This window comes from Rhamphochromis sp. 'chilingali' (genome assembly GCF_963969265.1).
Source record: "Rhamphochromis sp. 'chilingali' genome assembly, chromosome: 18".
Taxonomy (NCBI): Eukaryota; Metazoa; Chordata; class Actinopteri; order Cichliformes; family Cichlidae; genus Rhamphochromis; species Rhamphochromis sp. 'chilingali'.
In genome coordinates this window covers 21,666,510-21,690,591 of record NC_137945.1, presented here as the reverse complement: position 1 = coordinate 21,690,591, position 24,082 = coordinate 21,666,510, and the positions used below count along the sequence as shown (strand labels likewise).

The 24,082-nt window shown below is 38.5% G+C and overlaps 1 protein-coding gene across 1 annotated transcript in view; it reads left to right on the top strand.

Moving 5' to 3' along the window:
- ctnnd2a (catenin (cadherin-associated protein), delta 2a) overlaps positions 1-24,082 on the top strand; it is a 273,917-nt gene that overhangs the window by 65,642 nt on the left and 184,193 nt on the right. The window contains exon 3 of the mRNA XM_080865626.1: positions 18,070-18,182. Within this exon, the coding sequence (XP_080721752.1) occupies positions 18,070-18,182 (113 nt within the window). The remainder of the gene's footprint in view (positions 1-18,069; positions 18,183-24,082) is intronic.

Here is a 24,082-nt window from a genome sequence, read left to right as displayed (position 1 = left end):
AAGTTACATTATTAAACAATAAGAGGTTTAAATCTAAAATGAATTACATTCCTTTGCCCTCTCGCTGTCTCATTACGGCTTTTAGTCTGTATCACTCTCCTTTGTGCTGCCATTTTTTTTCAGCTCATCTGTGTACACAACCCCCCCGCAGTCATCCACTGCAGTTTTCTTTCCCTCTTTTATACTTTTTTGAGTCATTCTCCCCCTGTTGTTTTCCTCTCCTCCTCCCATCAGTCCTTCCAAGGCTTCATTTTGCTCAGAGGGGGGCCGGGAGCCATGTTTCTACCTAATGATGCATTGCCATGAGGAGAAAAAATTTGACAGTTAACAACCTTTTCACTATCGTATCCCCCCCCCCCCCTCTCTCTCTCTGTTTCTCTCTCTCTCCCTCTCTCCCTCTCTCTCTCTCTCTCTCTCTCTCTCTCTCTCTCTCTCTCTCTCTCACACACACACACACACACACACACACACACACACACACACACACACACACACACACACACACACACACACACGCACACAAACATAATCTGTTAGATATAGGCACTGGATCTGGCACTGATCACTCAGATTTGTAATGCAAAGTTAATTAAAATATGTCATTTCTTAAACCTGCCAACTTATGTTATCTCAACTGATCTCCTGAGACTAAAGTGCACATAAAAATATTTACAGATTTGTACATTAGTACACATTCAAATTTGCATCCAAGAAAGAAACATGTTACATAAGGACTTAGAAGTTGGAAAGACCAGAGAAAGTTGGGAGAAAGGGTTAAGAATAAGTTTTGCGTGACCTATTTTGTGGCGTACAGGATTCTGTAGAATATGTATGCAGCCAGAATAAGCAAATATCATCAGCTTAAAGAAAAAGAAAATCAATGGATAATTCAATTTTACCAACTGATGGAACTACAGATTGGCAGTCTGAAAATAAGAAATTAAACTTGTGCACCACTCTGACTCAGTACATGGCCCTGCAGTATCCCTAATGAGAAGGTTGTCTTCTTGACTTGCAGTCACCCAAAGTCACCCACCATGTATTTTTTCATTCTTTTAAACTTTGTGGGACCGGTTTGTCGCCTGTGTTGACCAATTTGGAAACATTGGGGCATTGATGCTTTAAATGCATCCCAAAGGAGTGAATTTTGATCTTGAAAGGGGGGGATATTACTTAGAAGCTTAACTGAAGGTCTTACATTCTTTTTTCATCTTCATTATACTCTCTGTTTTCTCTTCCCCTCTGTCATGGCTGGCTCAACACCATGCATTTTCAAAGCGGCTAATTTCACCTTTCAAGTTTAAACAATGCATATATTCTGAACTAGTTAGTCTGAATCTTGTCTTTGGACTGTTGCTTCACTTCAGTGACCTTAGTAATACCTCTGCAATAAGATTGGTATTGTTAAGATGAACTTGACTGGGACAGTAGTTTATGTTATCCTTTTGGCATTTCATGTGGCAGCAGCTTTTACATTGATACAGTTTTACATTTTTAGCTTGCGGTGATTGTGATTTTCCTGTTTCAGGTACATTTGTGGGGTTCGATTAAAACAAAATATCAACAGCAATCCTACACTAAAATTTAGGTCCTAATCAGTCCCTTTCCCCAAGTTTAAATTTTTATATTCACTGCTTTGAAAAAAGCAGCAATCACATTTACGAGTGCTTTGTTTTAGTGTTTCTGTTTGGTTAAGTTTTTATGGTTGTTAGGTGGCAAGATATCCAAGGCATCTAAAACAAAGTAGGGAAAAATAAAATATTAATATGTTGCTGAGCTGATTTGGAATAAAAGCAGAACAAATAACAAAAGCACATATTCGAGTACTGGTTTTCTATACTATACTATATTTATATACACTGTCTCAATGCCTACGGGTGAATGCATTTTGCCACTGGTTATTGTTTGTGTGTCTTTAATTTGCATGCAGCTATCATTTAGCTGAAGTCAACCTTCCACCCCACCCTTTACTTGAATGAATGAATATTCTTTATTGTCATTGTCTCCCCACATTCACTGGCTATCTTGTTGTTTTACTCTCTCTTCCATTTTTCTCTCCCCATCTCTCTTTCTAATGAGACGACACGGCTGCAGTGTTCGTCTTCCACTCAGTGACAGCCTCTCTGTTGCCAATTAGTGGTAGAGTCGCCAGCTCACTGTTTGTCTTTAGAGATTACATCTCTGTTTGTGTGCACAACCCACAAATGAGACAGTTCGCTTAAAGGCCAAAGATCTAGTCAACAAATGTAATATACAGGGAAGTGTGATTTGTGTGTGTTTGTTTATTTAGTGTACATATTTATACATATACACTAGCCATCTAATCTATTAGGTACGTTCACTTTTACAAAGCTAAATCTGATTAATGGTTGTGGAGTGCATTACATTTAAAGGTGTCCACATTTCTTTTATGACAGAGCTGTGTTGGGTAATGAAGTGGTTGATTCTGAAAGGGTCATGGTGAAGACGCTGTTCGAATGACCCATACTTAGTTTGTCTTTGTGTAAACGTCTGCATATAGAAAACATTTCTTTACAGGTCTTCTCCAGTTCATGTTAATTAAATCTTATTCCAGTGTAAATCTCAGATGTCATTTTTGTGTGAAGTGTCTCCACTTGGATCAAAGTGTTTGTGTTAACAGATGAGAAGATGGGGGAAAAAAATTACATAAATATTCCAAAGAAAATAGCTTGGGGAAAATGATACAGCATTCAGAGTGAAGAGAAGTGTACAGTCATACAGGTTAATTTGGTTTAGCTCACCTCTGCCTCTGAAAAGGGCCCTATCCACGTCACTGTGTAAAGATGAGAGAACACTTATTTTCTGAACCAGAAGACATGTTTAAACATTAACTTGTATCCCTGCTTACAGCCACATTTAAAGAGAAATCCTCTGATCTCTCACTGTTATTATCGTGATCAATGTTTGGGTGTTCTGTAAGTACTTTAACCCCTGCAGGGCCTTTCAGGCTGCCAATACGAAATTATGGAAAAAAGAAAAGGACTTCAGATCGTATTTGAATAAATAATACGTGTACGAAAAATACTTAGCTCCCTAATAATGTTTCTCACGTCCCTCTTTTTTTTTTTTTTTTTTTAATTACCTGGGGTTTATTTTTTCTCTTCATTACACAGAATGTGTGTATATGCTTTTAAGTCTAATTGACCAGTTAGGTGGTAAATCCATTTCAGCAAAAGTTATGTGAGCGGGCTGAGAGAGGGACTGCAGAACTGTGGCAATATTGAGATTATGATCATATGTTACAATTATTCATTGATTTCAGTGACAAAAATGTTTCATAGCACTTCCATGTAAACATAACACTGCTTTCACATTCATTATGTGCTGCATTCCTCCTAATGTACAAATCTTTGTAGTAAAATAAAAGCTGTATTTAAAAAAGAAAACTCACCTAAATTCAATGAATTGTTTAAAAGATAAATCCAAAAGACAAATTAAAAGAATTACCCAAATTCAGCAAAAAAATAAAATCAACAAGGTTTTAGATAGAATAGAACAGATTGCCTTTATTGTCACTATACAGTTGTACAATCAGAATCAGAATCAGAATCAGAATACTTTATTGATCCCTGGGGGAAATTATTTTTTGTTACAGTGCTCCATTTTAAACCAACATTAAGACAAGACAGACAATACGCTAACTAAGAATAGTACAATATATACATATATATACATACATACATACATAAGTCACTTATAAATAAATATTTGGAAAAGAAACATGTGTAGTTGTAGCAGCAAACAGTGTGTTAAGTGGATGCGTTGTACAGGGAGATGGCCACAGGCAGGAATGATTTCCTGTGTCGTTCAGTGGTGCTTTTCGGTAATCTCAGTCTCTCACTGAACGAGCTCCTGTGACTGACCAACATGTCATGGAGTGGGTGGGAGGTGTTATCCAACATTGTCTTTATCTTGGACAGCATCCGCCTCTCCGACACCACCTTGAGGGAGTCCAGCTCCATCCCCACAACATTGCTGGCCTTACGGATCAGTTTATTAAGTCTGTTGGCATCTGCGACCCTCAGCCTGCTCCCCCAGCATGCAACAGCATAGAGGATCGCACTGGCCACCACAGACTCATAGAAAATCCTCAGCATTTTCTGGCAGATGTTGAAGGACCTCAGTCGCCTCAAAAAATAGAGACGACTCTGGCCCTTCCTGTAAAGTGCTGTGGTGTTTTTAGCCCAGTCCAGTTTATTGTCAATGTGTACTCCAAGGTATTTATAGTCCTCCACAATGTCAACACTGACCCCCTGGATTGAAACAGGGGTCAAGTGTTTCCTGGTCTTCCTGAAGTCCACGATCAGTTCCTTGGTCTTTGCCACGTTGAGCTGCAGATGATTCTGCTCACACCACGTGACAAAGGAGTCGACCACAGCCCGGTACTCTGTCTCATCATCCCTGCTGATGCATCCAACCACCGCAGAGTCATCAGAAAACTTGAGATACAGAGCATCTCCAACTCAGTGCAAACATGTGGGGGGGTGCACAGCTCTGCAGCACTATATACATATGAACAGTATAAACAGAAAAATATATATAAATAAAAAAATAAATAACATTTTATTTATATAGCACCTTTCTAGACAGAATCACAAAGTGCTGCACATAAGATATATATAAAATGTACAAGGTGCTACATTAAAATTAATTATAACATCTACACAAACAAATCAGGTGTTTATTAACTTGGCCTAGGTAAATCTCCTTGAAGCAAAAGTCTCTCACCTTCTCACATTGGCTGTATCTGCAGGATGGATGTGAATAAAACTCAGAGCAAAGTACTCTGCGGCTCTGAGATCTCGCTCTATTTCCCCTCTGATGTTTTGCATACAGCAGACGTTTTGCTGCTTTGGAAAAATTATTGCGTGAGATGATAACATACCTTTTGTCCACCGTGTTGACCATTTTTCTGAAGCCTTCATTACTCACTGTGTTTATTGGACACTTATCTTTGACTCAGACTGAATGCAATTTTGTTGGTGATTTCAGTGCATCGTTGTGAGCCTGTACAGGATGTGCTGTACAGGCTCACCAGTGTGAAGGTCTGAGTTGACGTTGGATGATACACTTCAGCAACAATTGTTTTTATGGCCTTTATGCATTTATTATACTGTATTTTGTAGTTTGTTTCCAGGCAGTTAAATAAGTTAGACGTGTTGCTTTGCAGCAAAGACAGAACAAAATTTTGCAACAATATATTTAGTGAAGTCTACTTAAATATCTTCTGAGAGTATCTCCTCACTTCAAATAACAACTGTCACTTCCTGCTGTTGAGCTTGTCTGATTTTATTTCAAAACCAGAGTAAATATCGTGATATTTAATTTGTTAGATTTAGAAATGTGCGAGGGCTACGGCAGTCAACTACAGATTTTTTAAGAGCCTCCTCACGTGGTAGCAAATGGCAATCTGTTCCAGTGTTGTGTCCCCGCAGAAAAACAACGCCTCTCATAGCAGTGAATCATCGCAGCTTTCGATTCACTGAAAACAAGCAGTTAATCTGATTCCCCCATTCAGTTTTTATAAAAGCCCCAAATTTCATGGTATTACTGATATTGACGCTGAGCCAGGGAAACACTGTGAGGTTGGGGAAAAAAGGTATTTTTCTGGCTAATTAATATAGTGTATTAAATTCAGAGACATATTCACTATTAGAACAGAAATGACAATAGATGGAGACATGAGGGTTAATAGTGTACACAGTGGTCTAATCCATATTGAAAATGTTCTAATAAATTATAATCTTTCATCACCTTTAGCATTTATTTTAGAGCAGTGTTGCAAATTAACAAACTAAACCATGATCAGATGAGATGTCCTCTTGACTTCATCATGGTAGAGGCAACGAGGGTCAAAGCCAACCTCAGGATAAATAAAGTCTCTTGATTCAGGGCAATGAAATGACCATATTTTACAAAATTGAACATTGATGTAAATTATAGAGTCAACGCTAACTGTAGTCAGCCCTACAGCCGACCTAATTCAGACATTGCTCGGTTTTACGTGCCTGTATCTGTTACCGCGACTGCATGCATCCAGACTTGTATCATATTGATAATGCTTTTTAAATGTTACAAGACCCAATATACAGTAATAACATTGCTGTCTGGACTTTTATGGAAAAGTAAGCAGCTTCATAAATGAACAAGCACTTTCAGACGCTGTCAGATTAATGGAAAGGAGTGTATGTCTGAAGAGATATATAGACAAGGTGGGCAAGAGAAACAGTAAATATGAAGTTGTGTACCCATTTGCCATCATCAAGTTGAATTTCTGTTTACATGTTACATTATGTGATTCACTGTCAGTGAAGTAACTGGCAGAGAAGCTTTTTTAGCCCATTTATCCATTATAGAAAGGAGTGCCAAAGAGCCTGTCAAGCTTGTCTCACCAGTTTAGGCTTCACAACTTTCATATCTGTCGTGCACCTACAGTGTAACAAACACTCACATATACCTGCTCATACATTTACTGATCAAATGCTTGTGTCGTTTTTGATAAATGAATACTGTCTTTAGCAGACTGCCAGAGTGGGGAACCCCTAGTACATAAATATACACATAGTATTGAAGTCCCCTGTCCACTATTCAGTATCAAGTGACATGTTTTCCTTTAAGATGCCCTCCTTCAGAAAATGGCCTAGGTTGTTTCTGCATGGTCTTACTACATTTCATGGTATCATTGCATCATTGAATATAAACTGCCCCGTGAAGATGTTGTAGAACAAGCCTCCCAGAAAGCCTAGAGAATTGTGAAAGGTGTAGCACTGTTTGTTTTTTACAAGTAGTTTTTACACTTAACATAACCAAAGTGAATGTGAATACAAAAATAAACAGCAATTGTAAGTGAAACATACAAGTGTTCCTACATTAGATTTGTTGTGTATGTGTGCTTCCTAAACATGTATACAGAAATGGTTGTATACAAAAGAAAGATAAGATAAGAGTGCTAAATTATCAGGAGAGTGTGGTTAACTAGTTACGACCACAGACCAAATTCCAAGAAGAAGAATAAAATTAATTGTTTCACTAACCAAATCTGGACCACAGATTTCTTGGATGGGCTTTTAGTACAGGTAACCACGCAGTAAGCCACACTCTTTGTCATATTAATGCATGAGAAATGCTCCAAAAGGAACCAGCCCCACAAGCGTGAAGATGAGGGTTCTACTGCCGTCACTTTGAACTAGCTGAAGTGAAGTGTTGCAGACACACCTAGCACTAAAAGAGACCCTGGCCCTATTAATACAATCTTCAAACCATAATAAAATGTAATAATAAACACGTACTATAGGAACTGCACTTTTGTTACTTTCATGCTGGCTTCTCAGCTGAAAAGTTTGCTTGCTGCTTGCTCCTTGCACAAACCAATTTAATAGTTCTGTGTAAAAATAATGTATATGCAGTGTTATCTTTTTATGCTAATAGGTTTGTCATTGGCTAAAGTTCACCTTTCTCTTTTTCATCTCTCTATATCCATTACTTGTCAGCTGCTGGGTGGGTTTTTTTTTCCTGCAAGAGAGAAGCCTTTAGTTTATAGGCTGCAGATGCACTTTTGTCTGCAACATTGCCTGTCAGCAAACATTTCTATAATTCTTGCTTACTTGGACCTGGAATGTATTTTTTTTTTTTTTATCATTTTAGCTGAATTTTGACTCCTTTAGACCTCGTTTTAAAAAGCTTCCCCGAGTGAATGCATGTATTGTTGGTTCAACAGCTCTGTGTGTATGTGGGTATTTGTCTACCTAGGTCTGAGTGAGCATGCAAAGGTTTGCACTAGCTAATCTATCAAAACAAGTGTTTGTGATTGCCAGTGGATGAATGACCTTTGGGGCCTTCCTCGAGTCCCCTGTCACATCATGCGGTGGAGATAGAGGACACAAGGGGAAAGAGCTGACAGAGAAGGCAGGGAAGACTTGTTCTGGGTGAATAACCGTGTTTTTTTTAATCCATTGTTCATGGACGACTTTTGCTGAGCACGCTTGCTCTTTTTTAGAATCACCCTGCTTCATATTCATGCATCTGCACAGTCTCACCTGGCAGCTTCTCAGTACAGCCATAGTCTACTGTTATACTTTATTTCAATGAGCTGCTCCATTGGAGCCAAAAGAGGGAGAGCGCACTGCTCAAGGGCACAATGCCAGTAAGTGTTGAGAGATGGAGAGTGTTTACACATTTATTTTACATGCCCAGAATTCCCCAGCTGGTCTGTAAAATTCAGATTTGCTGCCTTCTGGTCAAAAGCCATTTTTCTAATCTTTAGGCTGCCACTAACCATAGATGAGTGAATACATTTTGTCTTTGGAATATAATAGTATACAACCATTTTACATATTTGCCCACATTAAGCTTGCACATTAACTCAAAGTCCCAAAGAACATATGCTATAATTTATATCAGTAATCGTATATCAAAATGGTGAGGGACAACACCATTGCTGTGCTCTTATTTAGCTTCTCTGTGAAAGTGTGCAGTATATGAGCATAAGAATATGATGAATCCAGATTTTGTTTTGTGTTTTTTCTGACAACATGCTAGCGGTGAATCATCAGTGCATTTAGGAAACAATATTATGCTCCCAAATGAGGAACCCCTGGGTTTGTAGACACCTGTTTACTGTGTGTGCCGTAAGTATGTGTGAGTTTGCACCCACCCACACACCCTCTCTCTCTCCCGCTCTTTATGAACACATGCACTCACTCACACACACTCCAATGGCATTTAGGCAGTGACATTTTCCAAGTGACATTTTGTCTGTAGCCAAACCCATACTCACCGAGCATGAATCCACTCGTGCTGTCTTCTAACTTTGAGCCAGCAGACCAAAACTTACACATACGTGACGTTACCATCCCCACATGCGTACGCGCAGCTAACTGAGTTGGGTTTTAAGAACTGGCAATGAAAACGGATTTTAAAGAAAAACACGATAAAAAGTACAATAAAATAAAAATAAAAGTTAAACCTCAGTTTGAACTTTTTTGTTAAAGTAAGAAAATGATAATTTTTGTGTGCGTCTGTCTGCACAGGATGTGCTATCCAAGTTCTTTAGGGTTGATGCACACATATCACAACCCTATGCACTTGTTTGCATATACAATGAAAAGAGACAGACGTACTGGAACAGATAAGAGAGAGTGCAACAGAGTAGCAGTAAGCAAGAGAGCAAAACTGGAGACTTAGAGAGAGATGATTTCATTTTACCCACTGAGCCCTTAAATAATTTAACGAGAGAGAGATCTGTCAGGGTGTTGGTGTGTTTGTGTGCTGAATATTTATAATCCATATAAAACTGTTATGGGCCAGCTGTTGGCAGTCATACGTCTCAGGTGTGTGCAGTTTTTTTAACATTTGAATTCTAAATCCAAACACCTATAGATCTCTCCTCTGGTCATCACCAGTGGTTTACTATATCAGTACTCTGAGGAAGATTTGCATCATATTTTCACTGTTTTTTGCCAGGTGCTCGCCTCATGGATGGCATATTTTCCGTTCCCTAGTAATGCAGCTTTTTTTGTTTGAGTGTCTTTCAAGCAGTTTTCCTGATTTTCTCTCTGCCTAGGCTGGAGATATTTCATTATTGTGCTCATTTTTACCACACAACTGAGATTTGCAAGACTCGCAATGAAAGTTTGAGAACTAAAAATATCAGAAAGTAAGAATGTGCTGTGAGGTGGTAATGAAGTTTTCTGTGACACTTTGCAAAGGTCACGTTGTTCTTTGTGAATGAATACCACACTGATAACTCAAACTATAATTACTCCACATATTGATGTCATGTTGCGTCAACTAACACATTTAAGTAAACAGATGTAGAAAAGCAGACAAAATAGAGAAAGCATTTGGCAGTGTGATAAGCTACTTATAGATAGTTAGAGGCTGAAAGGATTTTTTGTCAAAAGTTGCTGTCTGCTGCCTCCTTAGGAAAACACTGCTGTGATAATGAGTCATAAAATTCAGATGGTAATAATTGGCTCCAAATCTGTCCACACCAGGGACAGTTCAGTATTTCCAGACACTGCTGACTGTAAACCCAAACTAGAAAACAGGAAATTCAAAGAATATCAGCAGACAAACCCCAAACTCACTGCACTAACAACAGAAGTACTTGTACTGTGTTTGTGAAGTGTAAAGAATTCGAAAATGTTTTAAAAATAATACTGCACTTCATGTCTTTAAATCACTCATTACTGTTGTTATATTAGATACTGGTGTTACTCATTTTTACTTGCTTACATGGGTAATCTTGCTTTAGCCAAAAAGTAAGATCTGCCCTGTTTCCAGTGAAGCAACTTCGGTACTTACTGTCATTGAGGCTTTCGTCACCCTGTCCTTTTGGGACATTATGCCTCTTTTCGAGTGAGCTCAGCTATGAACATTGGAGAAACAAGATGGCAATTTAGTCTTGGAGAAACGCTTGTATTTGCACAAGTTGTGATGTCCTGTTGGAATAGGGTGTTACTTGAAATCAAACGCACAGGACAAAACTAGAAAGATTATTCAGATGCAAAGATTACCTCACACTAATTACCTTACCAGTGTGGCTAATATTTGTTACATATTCATTCGTGGCATGCATTTTGTTGATTCTAACAAAATTTTTTTTTTTTTTTTTTTTTTTACAAATTTCTCAAAATTATATGTTTGCAGGATTTGCATGTATTTATCAGCTAACACCTTTACTTTATAATCTGTAGTTTTGTAATTTTAGTACGAAGAGATTTCAGGTCTTTCGTTCATGCTGTTTTCAGATTATTGGATCTTATCTTGATAATCAGATCTTTGGAAATGTCAAAAAAGTATAAAGATGGGTTTTCTTTTTTTGTAATAGCATTCAGCTATTTGATTTGTTACTACTACTACTACTACTATTATTATTATTTTTATCATCATTATCATTATTGTTGTTGTTGCTGCTGCTGCAGTAGGGATACCTCCTTTAATTGTGCCTATTTGTCTTTTAGGGAACTGCTTAGTGTTATCGGTACTTGTGTGCTGTCTAGTGCATTACTGTTATACCCATAATCACATAATCACAGAGCACCCCTGAGGTATTGCTGCTAATGTGAATTAAATTTAGTTTGAAGCAGGCTGATACCGAAAAGGCCAGTCATCAATGTGTTAGGAAGAATGTAGCGTCCCCAGTGTACAACAAAGATGAATCATGTGTTATGGAAAAAGAATAGGTGTTAATGAGTAAAGTCGATGCAGAATGAAGCCAGGCTGAGCTGTGTGATTTCTTTTTTTTTTTGCCGAGTTTTCACCTGTGTTTACCCCTAGGGCCATGTACTCACCAACGCTAAGATACACACACACCAACACAGACCCCACGATGTCTGTGTTTTTCCATATATTCCTAACACTGCTGTTATCTTTATATAATAAATATTCTTTATTATATACATTCCATTGAAAAATAAGATAATAAAAGTAGTAAACTGTGAAATTATTGTTTGTGGATAATTTTACATTTCACAGCTATTATTTATTAAGGGGCGATCGTGGCTCAAGAGCTGGGAGTTCGCCTTATCAACGGAATGTTGCCGGTTCGAGCCCCGGCTCGGACAGTCTCGGTCGTTGTGTCCTTGGGCAAGACACTTCACCTACCACCTGCTGGTGTTGGCCAGAAGGGCCAATGGTGTGATATGGCAGCCTCGCTTCTGTTGTGGCTACAACTGTAGCTTGCCTCCACCAGTGTGTGAATGGGTGGATGACTGGGTGTGTAAAGCGCTTTGGGGTCCCTAGGCGGGACAAGCTATACAAATACAGGCCATTTACCATTATTATCATTGCCCATTATAAGTATTTATTTACATAGTTATTTATGTGGTTTTGTACTTACACCAATTTTCTGTCCCTAAAAGGAACTTTTTACAAAAATGTAACCACTAAGATTTTGTTATTTTGTTATAAGTAGTAATGTTAGCTGGTTACTTACTTAGAAAGGCATAAACACAATGTACTGATATTTGAAATTGAGGATTTTGGCTTTTTTTTCTTTCTTTTTTTTGCAGCTAATCCTTTTTATTTACACAAGCAGTCGTTCTCATTCAAACACAGACAGACACACACACACTCAGACACACACACACAGTACGCCCCCATGCCAGGTAAGAATAAATACTTTTGTAAAGACAAAATCCAATAAGCAAATTTTTGAGGAAGGGTCATTAACGTAAGCAGGCCCTTTCCAGTAATCTGTTTTCCTGCCTTCACTTTTCTTCTCCTTGCGGACACATGTACATTAGCAGGAGTGGATCAGGTATCTCTCCCGTGGCTCTCATCCCTTAGAGCTGATCAGCAGAGATCTGTCTTTATTCCTTACTCTCTCCTTTCTCTCTCTTCCCTCTCCTCCAGTCCTTGCTTCCTCTTTGCGTCCCTTCTCCTGACTTGCACACGCGCACTCATTAAAGTGATAGACAAGACAAGCATAGGAAGGAGTGAGGCAGAAATGAATCTCAGCTAAAACTGAACCAAATGTAGGCTGCGTGAGCCTCAAGTTTATGTAGCCTAGGTTTGGTTTATAGAGGAGTAACAAGCCTGATTTTGACTGTGTGGAGAATTTTAATGTGTATGAGAGTGACAGAAAAGAGGAGAGTGACCTTTTACAAACTCCTCTTCACTTCTTCTCTTTCCTTCATCCCACTCAGCTCATCTGAGATTTTCCATACCTCTTTGCTGATTGAGGAAGAGGAGTAAAAGAACAAGAGAGAGATGGAAAGTTACTGCTCAAGTAGAAGGTCATAGTTCTATTTAATTGCCTTTTGTCTCCTATCCAAAAACAGCACAGTTAATATCTGGCCACAGGCCACTTATAATGATTGGGTCTTATCTCTAGGCAAATTGTTCTGTCCTTGTCACTTATGCAGAAGATCTTCTGAATTCACGCAGCAAAGCTGTTAAGTGCTAAAGTTGGGTCTTCTTATTAGCTGTTTTTCTTCTCCTCTCTGTAGTTTTTTAGTATTTTTAGTTTTTGAAAAAGCTTGCACGTAGAGCTGCTATTTGATAATGTGACAGTGTCTACACCCCTGTGGGGGATGTTCTTTTCTCTCACCCTTCCCCGCAGAGAGGTCAGGGACACATCTGCACATTGTCTCTCGATGTATAAGAGTTTCATGTCTTGGATTTTATATGAACATATGCATACATGTACACACAGCGCATATCTGTGTGTACATGAATTTGTATGTCCAATAAGTCCACAAAAACAACAACATCTGAGAAATTAATCCTGGGTTAGTGAGACTGGATGCCAACGTGTTTATACTGGTCTGTTTCTATCTCTCCATTGGTGTGTTAGTATGCAGGAATCAATTTGAAGTAATTATGTTGTAAATAAATACAAATTAAATGAAGTAAGAAGTAAAGCGAAGTAAATGTTGCTCAAAAAGAAACTTGAAAACTGGGTGTTTACCTCCAGGTGGTGCTAAATTGTTTCCTCTGTCTGATCTTGACTTTGGCACCCAGGGGGCACTGCAAAACACTGTCAGACCTGTCCACTGGGGAAAAAACCCCCTCAAAAACAGTTCCAGAAAAGATATTTTTCTGTGACCCTGCAGTTCCTTGAGAGGAACTTATTTGACGCACACAGTTTGTGTAGTTGCTGAAACTCTTCATCCAGTTAAGTTTGATAAAACACTTGCAGACAAAGTATATTCAGGTCATACACAGTATTATTATAAAAAAGGAAGCTTCTGCTGTTTACTGGATGTTGGTGATGAACATCTGCATCTGCACTAAAAACTATATTTATACACAGTATATATGCTTTAGTTTTCTGTAAATACACTTATGACTATCGCCCACCCCTTCCACCGTCTGCTTTCTGTGGGCGACTAAATGAAGGTGCAGACATTTCTCTGAGAGTAGTTCAGGTATGCGAAAGGGCAGGAGCTGCATGTAGGAGGAGCCAGGGCCTAATTTATAATGTCGAAGGTGTGGAGGGGTCTGTACTGTTACCATAGAGACCTTTGTGGCTGACTGCAGCTGCTGATTTGTGTCGCCTCTTTGTTCTTGAGGGGGATGCGATGGCTCACATGCACAAAGCTTACACAGTATAGTGTCATTTTACATCTTTTGCATTTTGACAGGCATATTCAGAGAAAGCATAAGGAGAACCAAAACATAGCATCTGATCATTTTTGGATCTGGTGAGCTGGGGTCCAGGAGGTAATGTCCATCATACAAAATAAAATGTTTAGTATGTTTCTTTGGACTTAAGCAAGAGAAATCAGATGATGAAGTTTGAATGTTCATCATATAAATTAAGCTTCTGAAATTTTGTTATTCAGTGATTCTCAACTAGCTTTATTACGAGAAACATTTTAAAGCTTGTTAAAGAGGATACATTTTCTCCAGCAGACACAAAACTTAAGGAAAGTTGTAATAATGTATAGAAAAACAACCAATCTTTGTCTTCAGATTTATTCGGATCACTTTAAAGAGAATGACCATGTACAAAATCTTTTAAAACCCTTTTAGTTTTTGTGTTTTAGAACACAACTTACTGTAATTCATTCTACTTTTAGAAGACTTAGTCTTCGTCTATTTTTCTTTCTACTTTTCTTTTTCTTTCTAGTTACATTTACACGTTGTGAGCAGAGCAGGGTTCCTTTTGTTGCAGAAAAATGCCCAGTTTACTCAGCTGTTATATTATGGATTTGGATCATTAAATGTTTTTTGGGGAGGAGGAGTGAGTATATACAACATGTATTCTTAAAAAACATTACAGGGACCATCTCGTTTTAAGTTGCTAAACAGTTTTAAGCATTAAGCCTTGTTATAACAGTGGTAACATCGCCAACCTGTATTGATCATCTCATTCCACAAACTCAGCTTGTTGTCTTATGTAATTTTTTCTGCAATACTAAAGTTAGGGAGACTGTGAGGGCCATGGCTGGATTCAAGCTGTGTTTAGGGTCATTATCCTACTGTAGAAAACCTACTATTTCTGTTCAATTTCAGTCTGGATTGCAGACCTTCTGCCTACACACAGTAATTCTGGTTCCAGTCCAGCTAGCACTCAAGCAGCGGTATGAATGGTGATGAGGCTACAATTAGGCATGTCACACAACACAATGTGGTGATCAAGAATCAGGCTTCAGAGTTAAGTTTTGTTGCAATTTCTACAAATAACTATAAATACAAATGCTTTACCAGTGGATCAAAACAGTTATCCTTTCCCTGCATCCATAGTAATTAGCAAATGTAGTCATAGAGCCAGTTGGCCAGTTTTAATGTTTCCAGCAAATACAGATGGTAAAGAGAAGCTTGTAAATAATATATATTCCCTACTATATAATTTGATATATATGAAAGAAAGACACATGTTTGTTATATTTTTTCTCCGAGGATTAATTAACAAATCCTTCACCACCACTCCACTTGGACTAACACATGTCAAGGTGTAAGGACTGGTTTGGAATAGGGACACACTCTTTAACTTTTTAAGCCACTGTGATGTTTGCTGTCAGAATTTGTTAATATTTAATTACAAGTTAAATATTCCCTGTGTCACCGAGTGTAACACAACCCTCAAACACCCCCGTGCTTAATGATTCGAAAGGTGTTACTTCCAACATACTTTTTTTTTTCTGAAAACACACCTTTGCTCATTAAGGCCAAAAAGTTCTATTTTAACTTTATCGAGACTTTATCGAGGTGTAGAACTAAAAAGCTCATCTTCACCTCCATCATTTCTGATAGCTTACATCTTTTAATTATACAAACACGTAGAAGGTTAAGGAGTTCCTTTGAAGAGGCTTTCCCAACTATAAATTTAGTTTCTTATAAATTTCTTATACCTGCATACCAATTGAAAGTTTTGCTTAGAGTTGCCCAAACTTTTGCATGAGTGCAGCCAGCTCTCCTTTTAATTGACAATTACTGATTGCCAAGAGCTTTGTCATTGCTGCGTTTACTGACCGTATAAAAGAAAGGCATTCTGTTCATAATTTTAGTTGAGCACAAACTCCTTAAATGTTTTTGTAATAAGCTGTAAGTATGCTTTTTGCTGCCTTGTAGCTCTAGCTAATAAGAATATATAATGGCATGTACTTAGACAAGTCAGCCGAGCTCTGTCATCTGGTAAACGCAAACTGTCCTTTGGCCAATTCAGTAATGGGAAACTTTCTGATGCCATACCATACTAGCTTTATTTGTAAAGTGCTTCAAAACAACCACAATGGACCAGAGTGTTTTACAGAAGGATGAATAAAAGACATAATAAAGAACACCATAGCAGTTTACACAAGGCAAAAAATACACATGAAATACAAATGAAATAAATAAAACAGAAAACATGAGAAGAACAGTATTGATTGGATGAAAAAAAATTAAAAACAGATGAAATAAATTAAGATAAAAAAAAGTTATTATATATCACTAACATAGCAGTGCCTAAGACGGAGGGATATGAATGAAATAACGCTGTGACTAAGGGTTATGCATAATTTAACTGTAACTTGCCTAACAGGTTTCTCTTTGGGTTTAGCATTCAGACATTACCATGTTACCTCAGAAGGTGTTTAAGATACTCTACCAGTGAGGCATAATACATCATCAATTAGCATAATGCTACTTTCGGTACAGGGATTTGCATTTTTGCACCTTGAGGATTTAAACAAGTTGCATCTATGGCAAACAAGGTGACAAAGCAGCCTCTTTGGGGAGCAGAACAGAGCAGAGCTTTGAAGAGAGGCACCTTGCTGTAAAACAAAGTCGTAAATTGGAATTACAGGCCCAGAGGGTTTAATAGACTCTGCTCAAATTTCCAGCATTACCTTACTTTGCAAATCTTAGAGGTGGCTGAAACTGAGTGAGTTATTAACAAAATGGAATGGGTCTGAAATGGGCTTCAGAATACTTACACCTCTGAAACATGTGTGTGTGTGTGTGTGTGTGTGTGTGTGTGTGTGTGTGTGTGTGTGTGTGTGTGTGTGTGTGTGTGTGTGTGTGTGTGTGTGTGTGTGTGTGTGTGTGTGTGTGTGTGCATTGTACTGTATTTGTCAGTTAACAATACAAACGTTAGGCTACAGTTCCACAAATGGATACAAGCCCCTATCCCAGTGAAAGCAAATAGATCTTTCTTTCAGTGTTTAAGTATTAACACAAAGCTGTCAGAAAAGCTGAAAAAAACCTCAGAGTGATCACCATAGTGATTCTACCACAGAAACAGGTATGTGTGGAAATGGAGGATACAGGGTGTTTAGTGACTGGAGATCATGATGACTGACAGAACGGGAATTTAAATAGCTAATGCATCAACAGACACATGCACACGCAGGCAAGTTTTGGTTAAGAGTGATATATAATCGGCACAAGCAGTTCTCCCCATCGATTTCTGTCTTAAAATCCTGACAGTAACCTGCAACCCACCAAACTGTACTCACTGAAAAGCCTTCTCTATCTGTAGCAACAGAACTATTAAATCCACAGAGTACACATAAAGCTCTTTTTTTAATGTGGCTGTGATAATATGAGCGTAAATTTAATTATATTGAAAAGTTGTCAGGACTCAGGTTGTTTTACTGTCAGGATTTGTGACAGAATTTCATCTGCAGTAATGCATTTTTTCATTAAATACAAAGGTTTCAAAATACAAATACCTAAAATTGATTAAAAAAGACAGAATCCCACCAGTAGATTTTTTTTTCAGTAAATGACATTGTTAACTGTCTAACCTGCCAAATAGGAACACACTTTATTTGGGAGCGATACATTTAATTAATTCTACAAATATCTTCACATTCATGACCACACAGTCGCTGGGATTGAAGCGATTCTTTGCTCACATATTTAGAACACTTTCAACACAACACTCTGCCTACACATTGCCTAACACATTTTTCTCACCTGTCAGTCAAGTTTGATAGCACAATTATTTTAACTTTTTTAGAGCCGTCTTCCAGCCATAAGCTGTTTCGATGACCTATAATACCTGACTTCCTCTGCAGACCCTGAGTGCTCTCTGTCTCTTTCTTTCCTCCTCTCTCTCATTCTCTCTCATGTTCCGCCTAACACGCAATTTCTTTTTATGTCTTCCATCAGGAGCTTCAGTTTGAGCGTCTGACCAGGGAACTTGAGGCTGAGCGTCAGATTGTTGCCACCCAGCTGGAGAGATGCAAGCTGGGATCAGAAGCAGGCAGCATGAGCAGCATTAGGTACCAAGAAAACCTCTGTGTGTGTGTGTGTGTGTGTGTGTGTGTGTGTGTGTGTGTGTGTGTGTGTGTGTGTGTGTGTGTGTGTGTGTGTGTGTGTGTGTGTGTGTTTGTAGTATGTCATCTTTGTACATCTTCAACTTCAAATATGACATGAATGCACTACAGTATGCCCATTTTCTTCTTTGCCTTATAAAATAATGCTGCTAGTAAAGGACAGCATTCCTCCTGCTGTTGGGTGCATTTGTAAGCTGGATAGATTGGGACGACACTCACTTTAAAGGTTAAATCAACAAAGCAAAGAAGAGACTTTTGAACTTTATTTACTTGAGCTGAGACTAAGATGGAACTCTTTTTATGGATAAATTCAGAGGCTTCCTATCTAGGGTAGTGTTTGAATTTGGTTACTCATAAATATAACTTGACAGTCTTTCAAAAATAACCCCAGTGCCATCATCAAAGACTGAAACTGAGATTTGTAACTTTTACATTGGAGTGTCACAGTCTCACCTCACAGCAACAACGAGACAACACGGTTCAAACCTTCAGCTCTGGAACCTCAATGTGCTTTTGTGAGAAAATTAATTAAATAATCAATTTGCTAATTAACTGAATTTGAGCATGAATAACTGTCGCTGTGTTTTAGACTTGTGATTGGCTGAGAGCCTTTCCTGGGTGTACCCTGCCTCTTATCTGAGATAGGCACCAGCCCTACTGCAACCCTCACTTAGTTAACCAGTTAAGAAAATGGGTTGATGGAAATCAGCACAGTATATCAAGATGGTACAATTACATATTGTAATAATATCTGATGACTTGCATTACCTTAAAGTGCTCTGCTGTTGTTACTATTGATACTATAATTTGTTTGGATTGGTAATTCATGTCAAGCCATTAAAGAAAAAAATACCCTATTATTCATCATTATATGTGGTTTCAAATACTTTTTAGGAACTATGGAGCCATGTGGATGGGATGTCTACATATATGCAAATATTTTTCAGAGAGTTTTTTCTTTTGGAGCATCTTTATCTCCTGACTAAAACTACCATAGGCCCTTTCACTCTCACACATATACTTGCAACTGTTGTGGCATTTTACAACTACAACTGAATTGAACTGAATTACATTTTCTTGGCTTGAGTCTTCAAATTAAAATTCAGTAAAATTCTTACTTTCTGCAACATTTACTCTTGTTTTATCTGAACACCTGTTTGGTGCATTTATGCCTGCAAATGCATGTGTCTGGGCCACCAATACTCTGTCTGCTGTCATCTCACAGTTATGTCATGATTATCACATCAGATATAGAGCATTGGCTTAGCTAGTGCTTGTGTGCTGACAGCTCACTATATGACAGTGAGTCCACATCCATCCTTATGTGTCAGCGTGTGTCAAATCAGTGCGTTTGTGATGTGCGTTTGTCCCCCTTTATGTACTTATGTATAAACACACCTCTGAGTTTGACCATTTTTATTTATTTTGTCTGTCACTTTGATTGGCATTATCTTTCATTCCAAAAGAGCCAGTTTCTTTGGGTGCATGCAAGCCTAAGTATAGATATTAGTCTTTGCAGTATAACTGTGAATGATCAGAGAGAATATGATGCTATCTAAAGAGACAGCTTAAACCTTTCCCATGGTCTTCAACATCACCAGTTATTTTCTCTTCCTTCATCTGTGTCTCAGTGACAAGCAGCAGCTAAATATGGAAAGTGTTGGTAGGTGTTATTGTAATGAAGCAAAGTATTACATTTTAAAAACGAAACTGTCATGAGAGTTGTATTAAAAGGAGATTGTATTAAAACGTGTTTTCTCGTTATCCTTTCAAATTTTAGATTATTCCAGTTCTGATAGTCCATATTGTCTGGAGCAGGGTTTCCTGTGGGGTTCAAGCTACAGCTGCCATATTCAGTCAGCAGTTAAGCCATTACTCTGTAAGAAATATGCTGGGGTGAAAGTTAACTTAAGAGTGCTTATTCTACAGAGTTGTGTGTGTTTGTTTATATTATTATACCAAATGTGTGGATTTTTTGTATCCCAGCTGTTTGTGGGTTTGTGTTGCACATGCTTGGAGCAAATGCTGTGTTTGTGTTCGCATGTCTGTGTGTGTTCTTGGCAGCTGCTGTGAGCCTGCGTGTCCTTAGTTGTGTTCCGCTCGATAAAGCAATTCAGGCATCTCCACGGACTCCTCCTCAGAGCCGAGGACCCTAAAAAATGCCTGACTGTGGTGCAGAAACCCAGGGCAATACTGACTAACATCTGTTCACACTGTGAACTCCTGGCATGCGACACAACACTTTACAGGAAGGAAGCATTCACTGGCAGACATACACACCCACGTGAACACATAGACTCCAGACAGCATGCCGGAACTAATTTATCATTTTTCTAACATTAGTGGTAAGTGGCAGCCAGTGGGAAGCATTTGCTCCTGCAGTTTTTTTTCTGTCTGAATGGCTGTGCAGCTTAAACCTTCAGTGCCCTATTAAAAGCAAACCTCTGACTTTTTGGTTAATATATTTCAATTAGCATCAATGTGTTTTGCCGACATAAATAAATGTGATAAATATGATGAATGGTGATGAATCACCAAATGATGTAAAGTCAAGAATAGGAACTCATGGGACCTGCCATAACCTATGTTTTGGCTATGACAGAAATGTTAGGGTCACACACTTGGACAAGGCGAGCAGTTGGGGCACATGTATAGATATAAGTATATAAGGTGATATCACTTGGTTGATAAGAAATACTTACTATATCTCCTACCACCATGTTCTAACCTAAACATGTTCATAAGTGGGTATTACACTAGGGAATTTTGTGGTTATGGATTGACTCATTTGTAATCATATTATCAGATTTACAACCAAATGACTCGGATACTTGGGTAAATAGAAGACCTGAGCTGTTAAGTGATCCCCACCTGGTGGTGACTTGTAGAAGCTGGCAGGATGTATGCCAGGCAGGCTAAGTGCACTCAAATGTTTAGTAAGGAGACCCTAGGGCACCTGAACATTGTTCTCCCATCTCTAGTAGGGCACATAAGGTGTTGCAATACAGGCTGGGGACTTTGTTTGGCACATGGGCCTCAGACATGTTTTGCACTTCTATTACTGTGTGGAGATGAAGCCATAAACTAGTTGGTGCTGGTGGCTGAAAAACTTCTATTTTATTACAACTTAACATTGAAAAACTTGTTTAAACCTGTATGCTGACTTCTTGGAGCTCATACCAGACCTGCCTTTTCCTTTTGTTTTGATTCATAAGGTTATTTTCTATTGGAAATGCACACATTGTTTCTGTTGCGCCTTGACTGTATTCTCAAAACTCCCTCAGCATACGGTAATAAAATGTACACCTCGCAAACATAAAGGTTCTCCATCCTATGTCTGGTTTGCAGTGACCTTGTTGGGCATTCTGGAAGATATTATTAGTTTATTAAAACGCTGCACCATAAACTGTTGCGGAAATAATGTGAAGCTGGCTACTAAGCTAATCGTGACTTGGGGCAGTGGATTATCAAGGCCATAAATGAGATGTCACGTAGGTTTATGGATTCACTGGCTAAATTGAATTATTTGGTTGTCATGTTTAAACTGGCCACAAGCAAAAATACCACCAGCCTGATGCCTTGTAGCTAGTATTATGGCGCATACTATGATATCATAAATGAAACACTGGGGATTTTGCAGGCATGCTTGAGAACAACTAATACACAGTGCGAAAATAAAAAAAAATAGAATAGGGACATTTTTGTAAAGCCATGTCATTAAAGGGAGATGAATTAGAATGAAAAAGTCCACAGCAATTTACCAATTAGTTCAAAGCAGAAAGGTCATGTCAGATAACAGGAATCCAAGCTGAAAGAGACAGCCACTCGGTTGGTATGCGGATGACAAGGGAAGTTGAGCGAAACAAATGTGACCTCTAAATGAGTCCTCCGTTGTGCTTAATGGAACTGTTAGCATTTAGTGAAGAGATATGAAACTATCCCTACTGGAGGCAGGGGAATGTAATCCCAAGTGAGAGAGAGCGAAAAAGGACAGAAGAGAGGAGGAAAGAGAGGGAAGGAAATTGCTACCAAGTTCCATTACTCCATGGCAGCCAAAGAAAAGGTTTATCGATATATTATTGTTGTTTTTGATACATTTAGATTATTTTAAGGAGCATCTTTAAATAAATGATTTGGAAGAATATATATATTGACAATTCTGTGCATGAAAGGGATCACTGTGATCACTGAAACAAAATGTAATATATCTAATCTGATAGTATGTGAGAAATAACCAGGCCTTCTCAGTTCTTGACCTATAGGCCATGTCTACCTGTATATCTGAAGCACTGCATGGTAAAGAATTTTCCATATGAACTGAATCTGATTGTGAGACTTAACAAAGATTGAATCAGGCAAGGTAATATTTCAGACCAGCTACAAATGAGTCAAATCAGAGTTGCAGCAGTAATCAGGAGGTACATGAGCCACAATGGCCATGCTCCTAAAACGGCTCTTGAATAATAGGCTGTAATAGCACATCTAAAAATAATATTGTTGCTGCTTGTAATCATATGTGTAAAAGTTTGTTGCTTCTTGCTGAAGTATAATATAACAAGCATAGTTAACATTTGAAACTAACACAGAGAGTGAGTGGCAAAATATCTGTGTGTGCATGTGTGTGAATGTGTGAATGTGAGGGATTGTGAGGCGTAAAGTTCATGTCCTGAGGCAGTAACAGCTTTCTGATTGTGTTGTTCAGACTTACACATCTGCCCAAAGACCCACCGGGTAGGTCAGAGAAAGGTAAAGTCAGAATGTCCATGCATGTGTGTTTATGCACGCGTCTGAGAGATATAGGCAGAAAGAGGAACTGAGGGAAAGAAATGGAACAAAAGCACTGAGTCACTACACATACTTGCCCTGCTGTGCATTGGTGCCCAGTCCCAGAGCCCATATAGGACTATTTATTCTAATCAAGCTGTGACATTTAGTTCCACACCAACAGGGACCAGCTTCACTCTTTCTGCTGCACATATGAACACACCACACATATACACATTTCCTCCCACTGTGCCCAAGTCTTTTCTCAGGGATAAACACACTTACTAGACTATAAAGTTGTCCTACCCTCAGGAGCAGACATTCACAGTTTGGGTTTAGTTTTCACACACTTTAGACTTGATCACAGCAACTAATAGACCCCAGACACACGGGGAGTGCTAGAAACATAGACCCAGCGTTTTGAGTTTTAGTTTATTTTGATGTTCATGGTTTACGTTTAAATTCATTGGGTTTTCTAAGTTCATTTGTTTATTAGTTTCCCCTTGTGTTTTCAACCCCTGTGTTAAGTCTCCCTTGTCCTTTATGTGTTTCACATCTGCATGTCTTTTGTTGCCAAGTTCATGTTGTCATGTCTGTGTTTCATTATGTTTCCTGTTTTATTTTGAAAGAGGTCCTGTGACATCGTTATGTTCATTTGTTTTAGCTGTTCCCCCATTTGTTGTCACTTCTCCTGATCACCTCATGTGTGTATTTAAGTCCTCAGTCTTCCTGTGTTCATTGTCTCGTCCTCCCTCATAGCTGTGTGTGATTGTCCCTGTGTTTTCATGTATGATTTATTATTAGTTTTCCCAGTTTAGTTTTGTATCGTTTGGCTTTGTTTTCAGCAATAAAGCTGTGCTTTTGAGTTCATGTTCCGCCTCGGTGAGTTTGGCATTTGGGTCCTCTCCTGCCTAGACGCAGCCTTTTTGTGACAAGATTTCTTTCCCACTTTATCCTGACTTGTGCTGGAATCATGGAAACGTGAAAGATTATAACCTGGCCACATTTAAATAAGAGGTTGGATGGTAAATGCTAGAAAACTTGGTTAGCCAGTTGCATTTGTAAAAACAAACTCAGCAAAA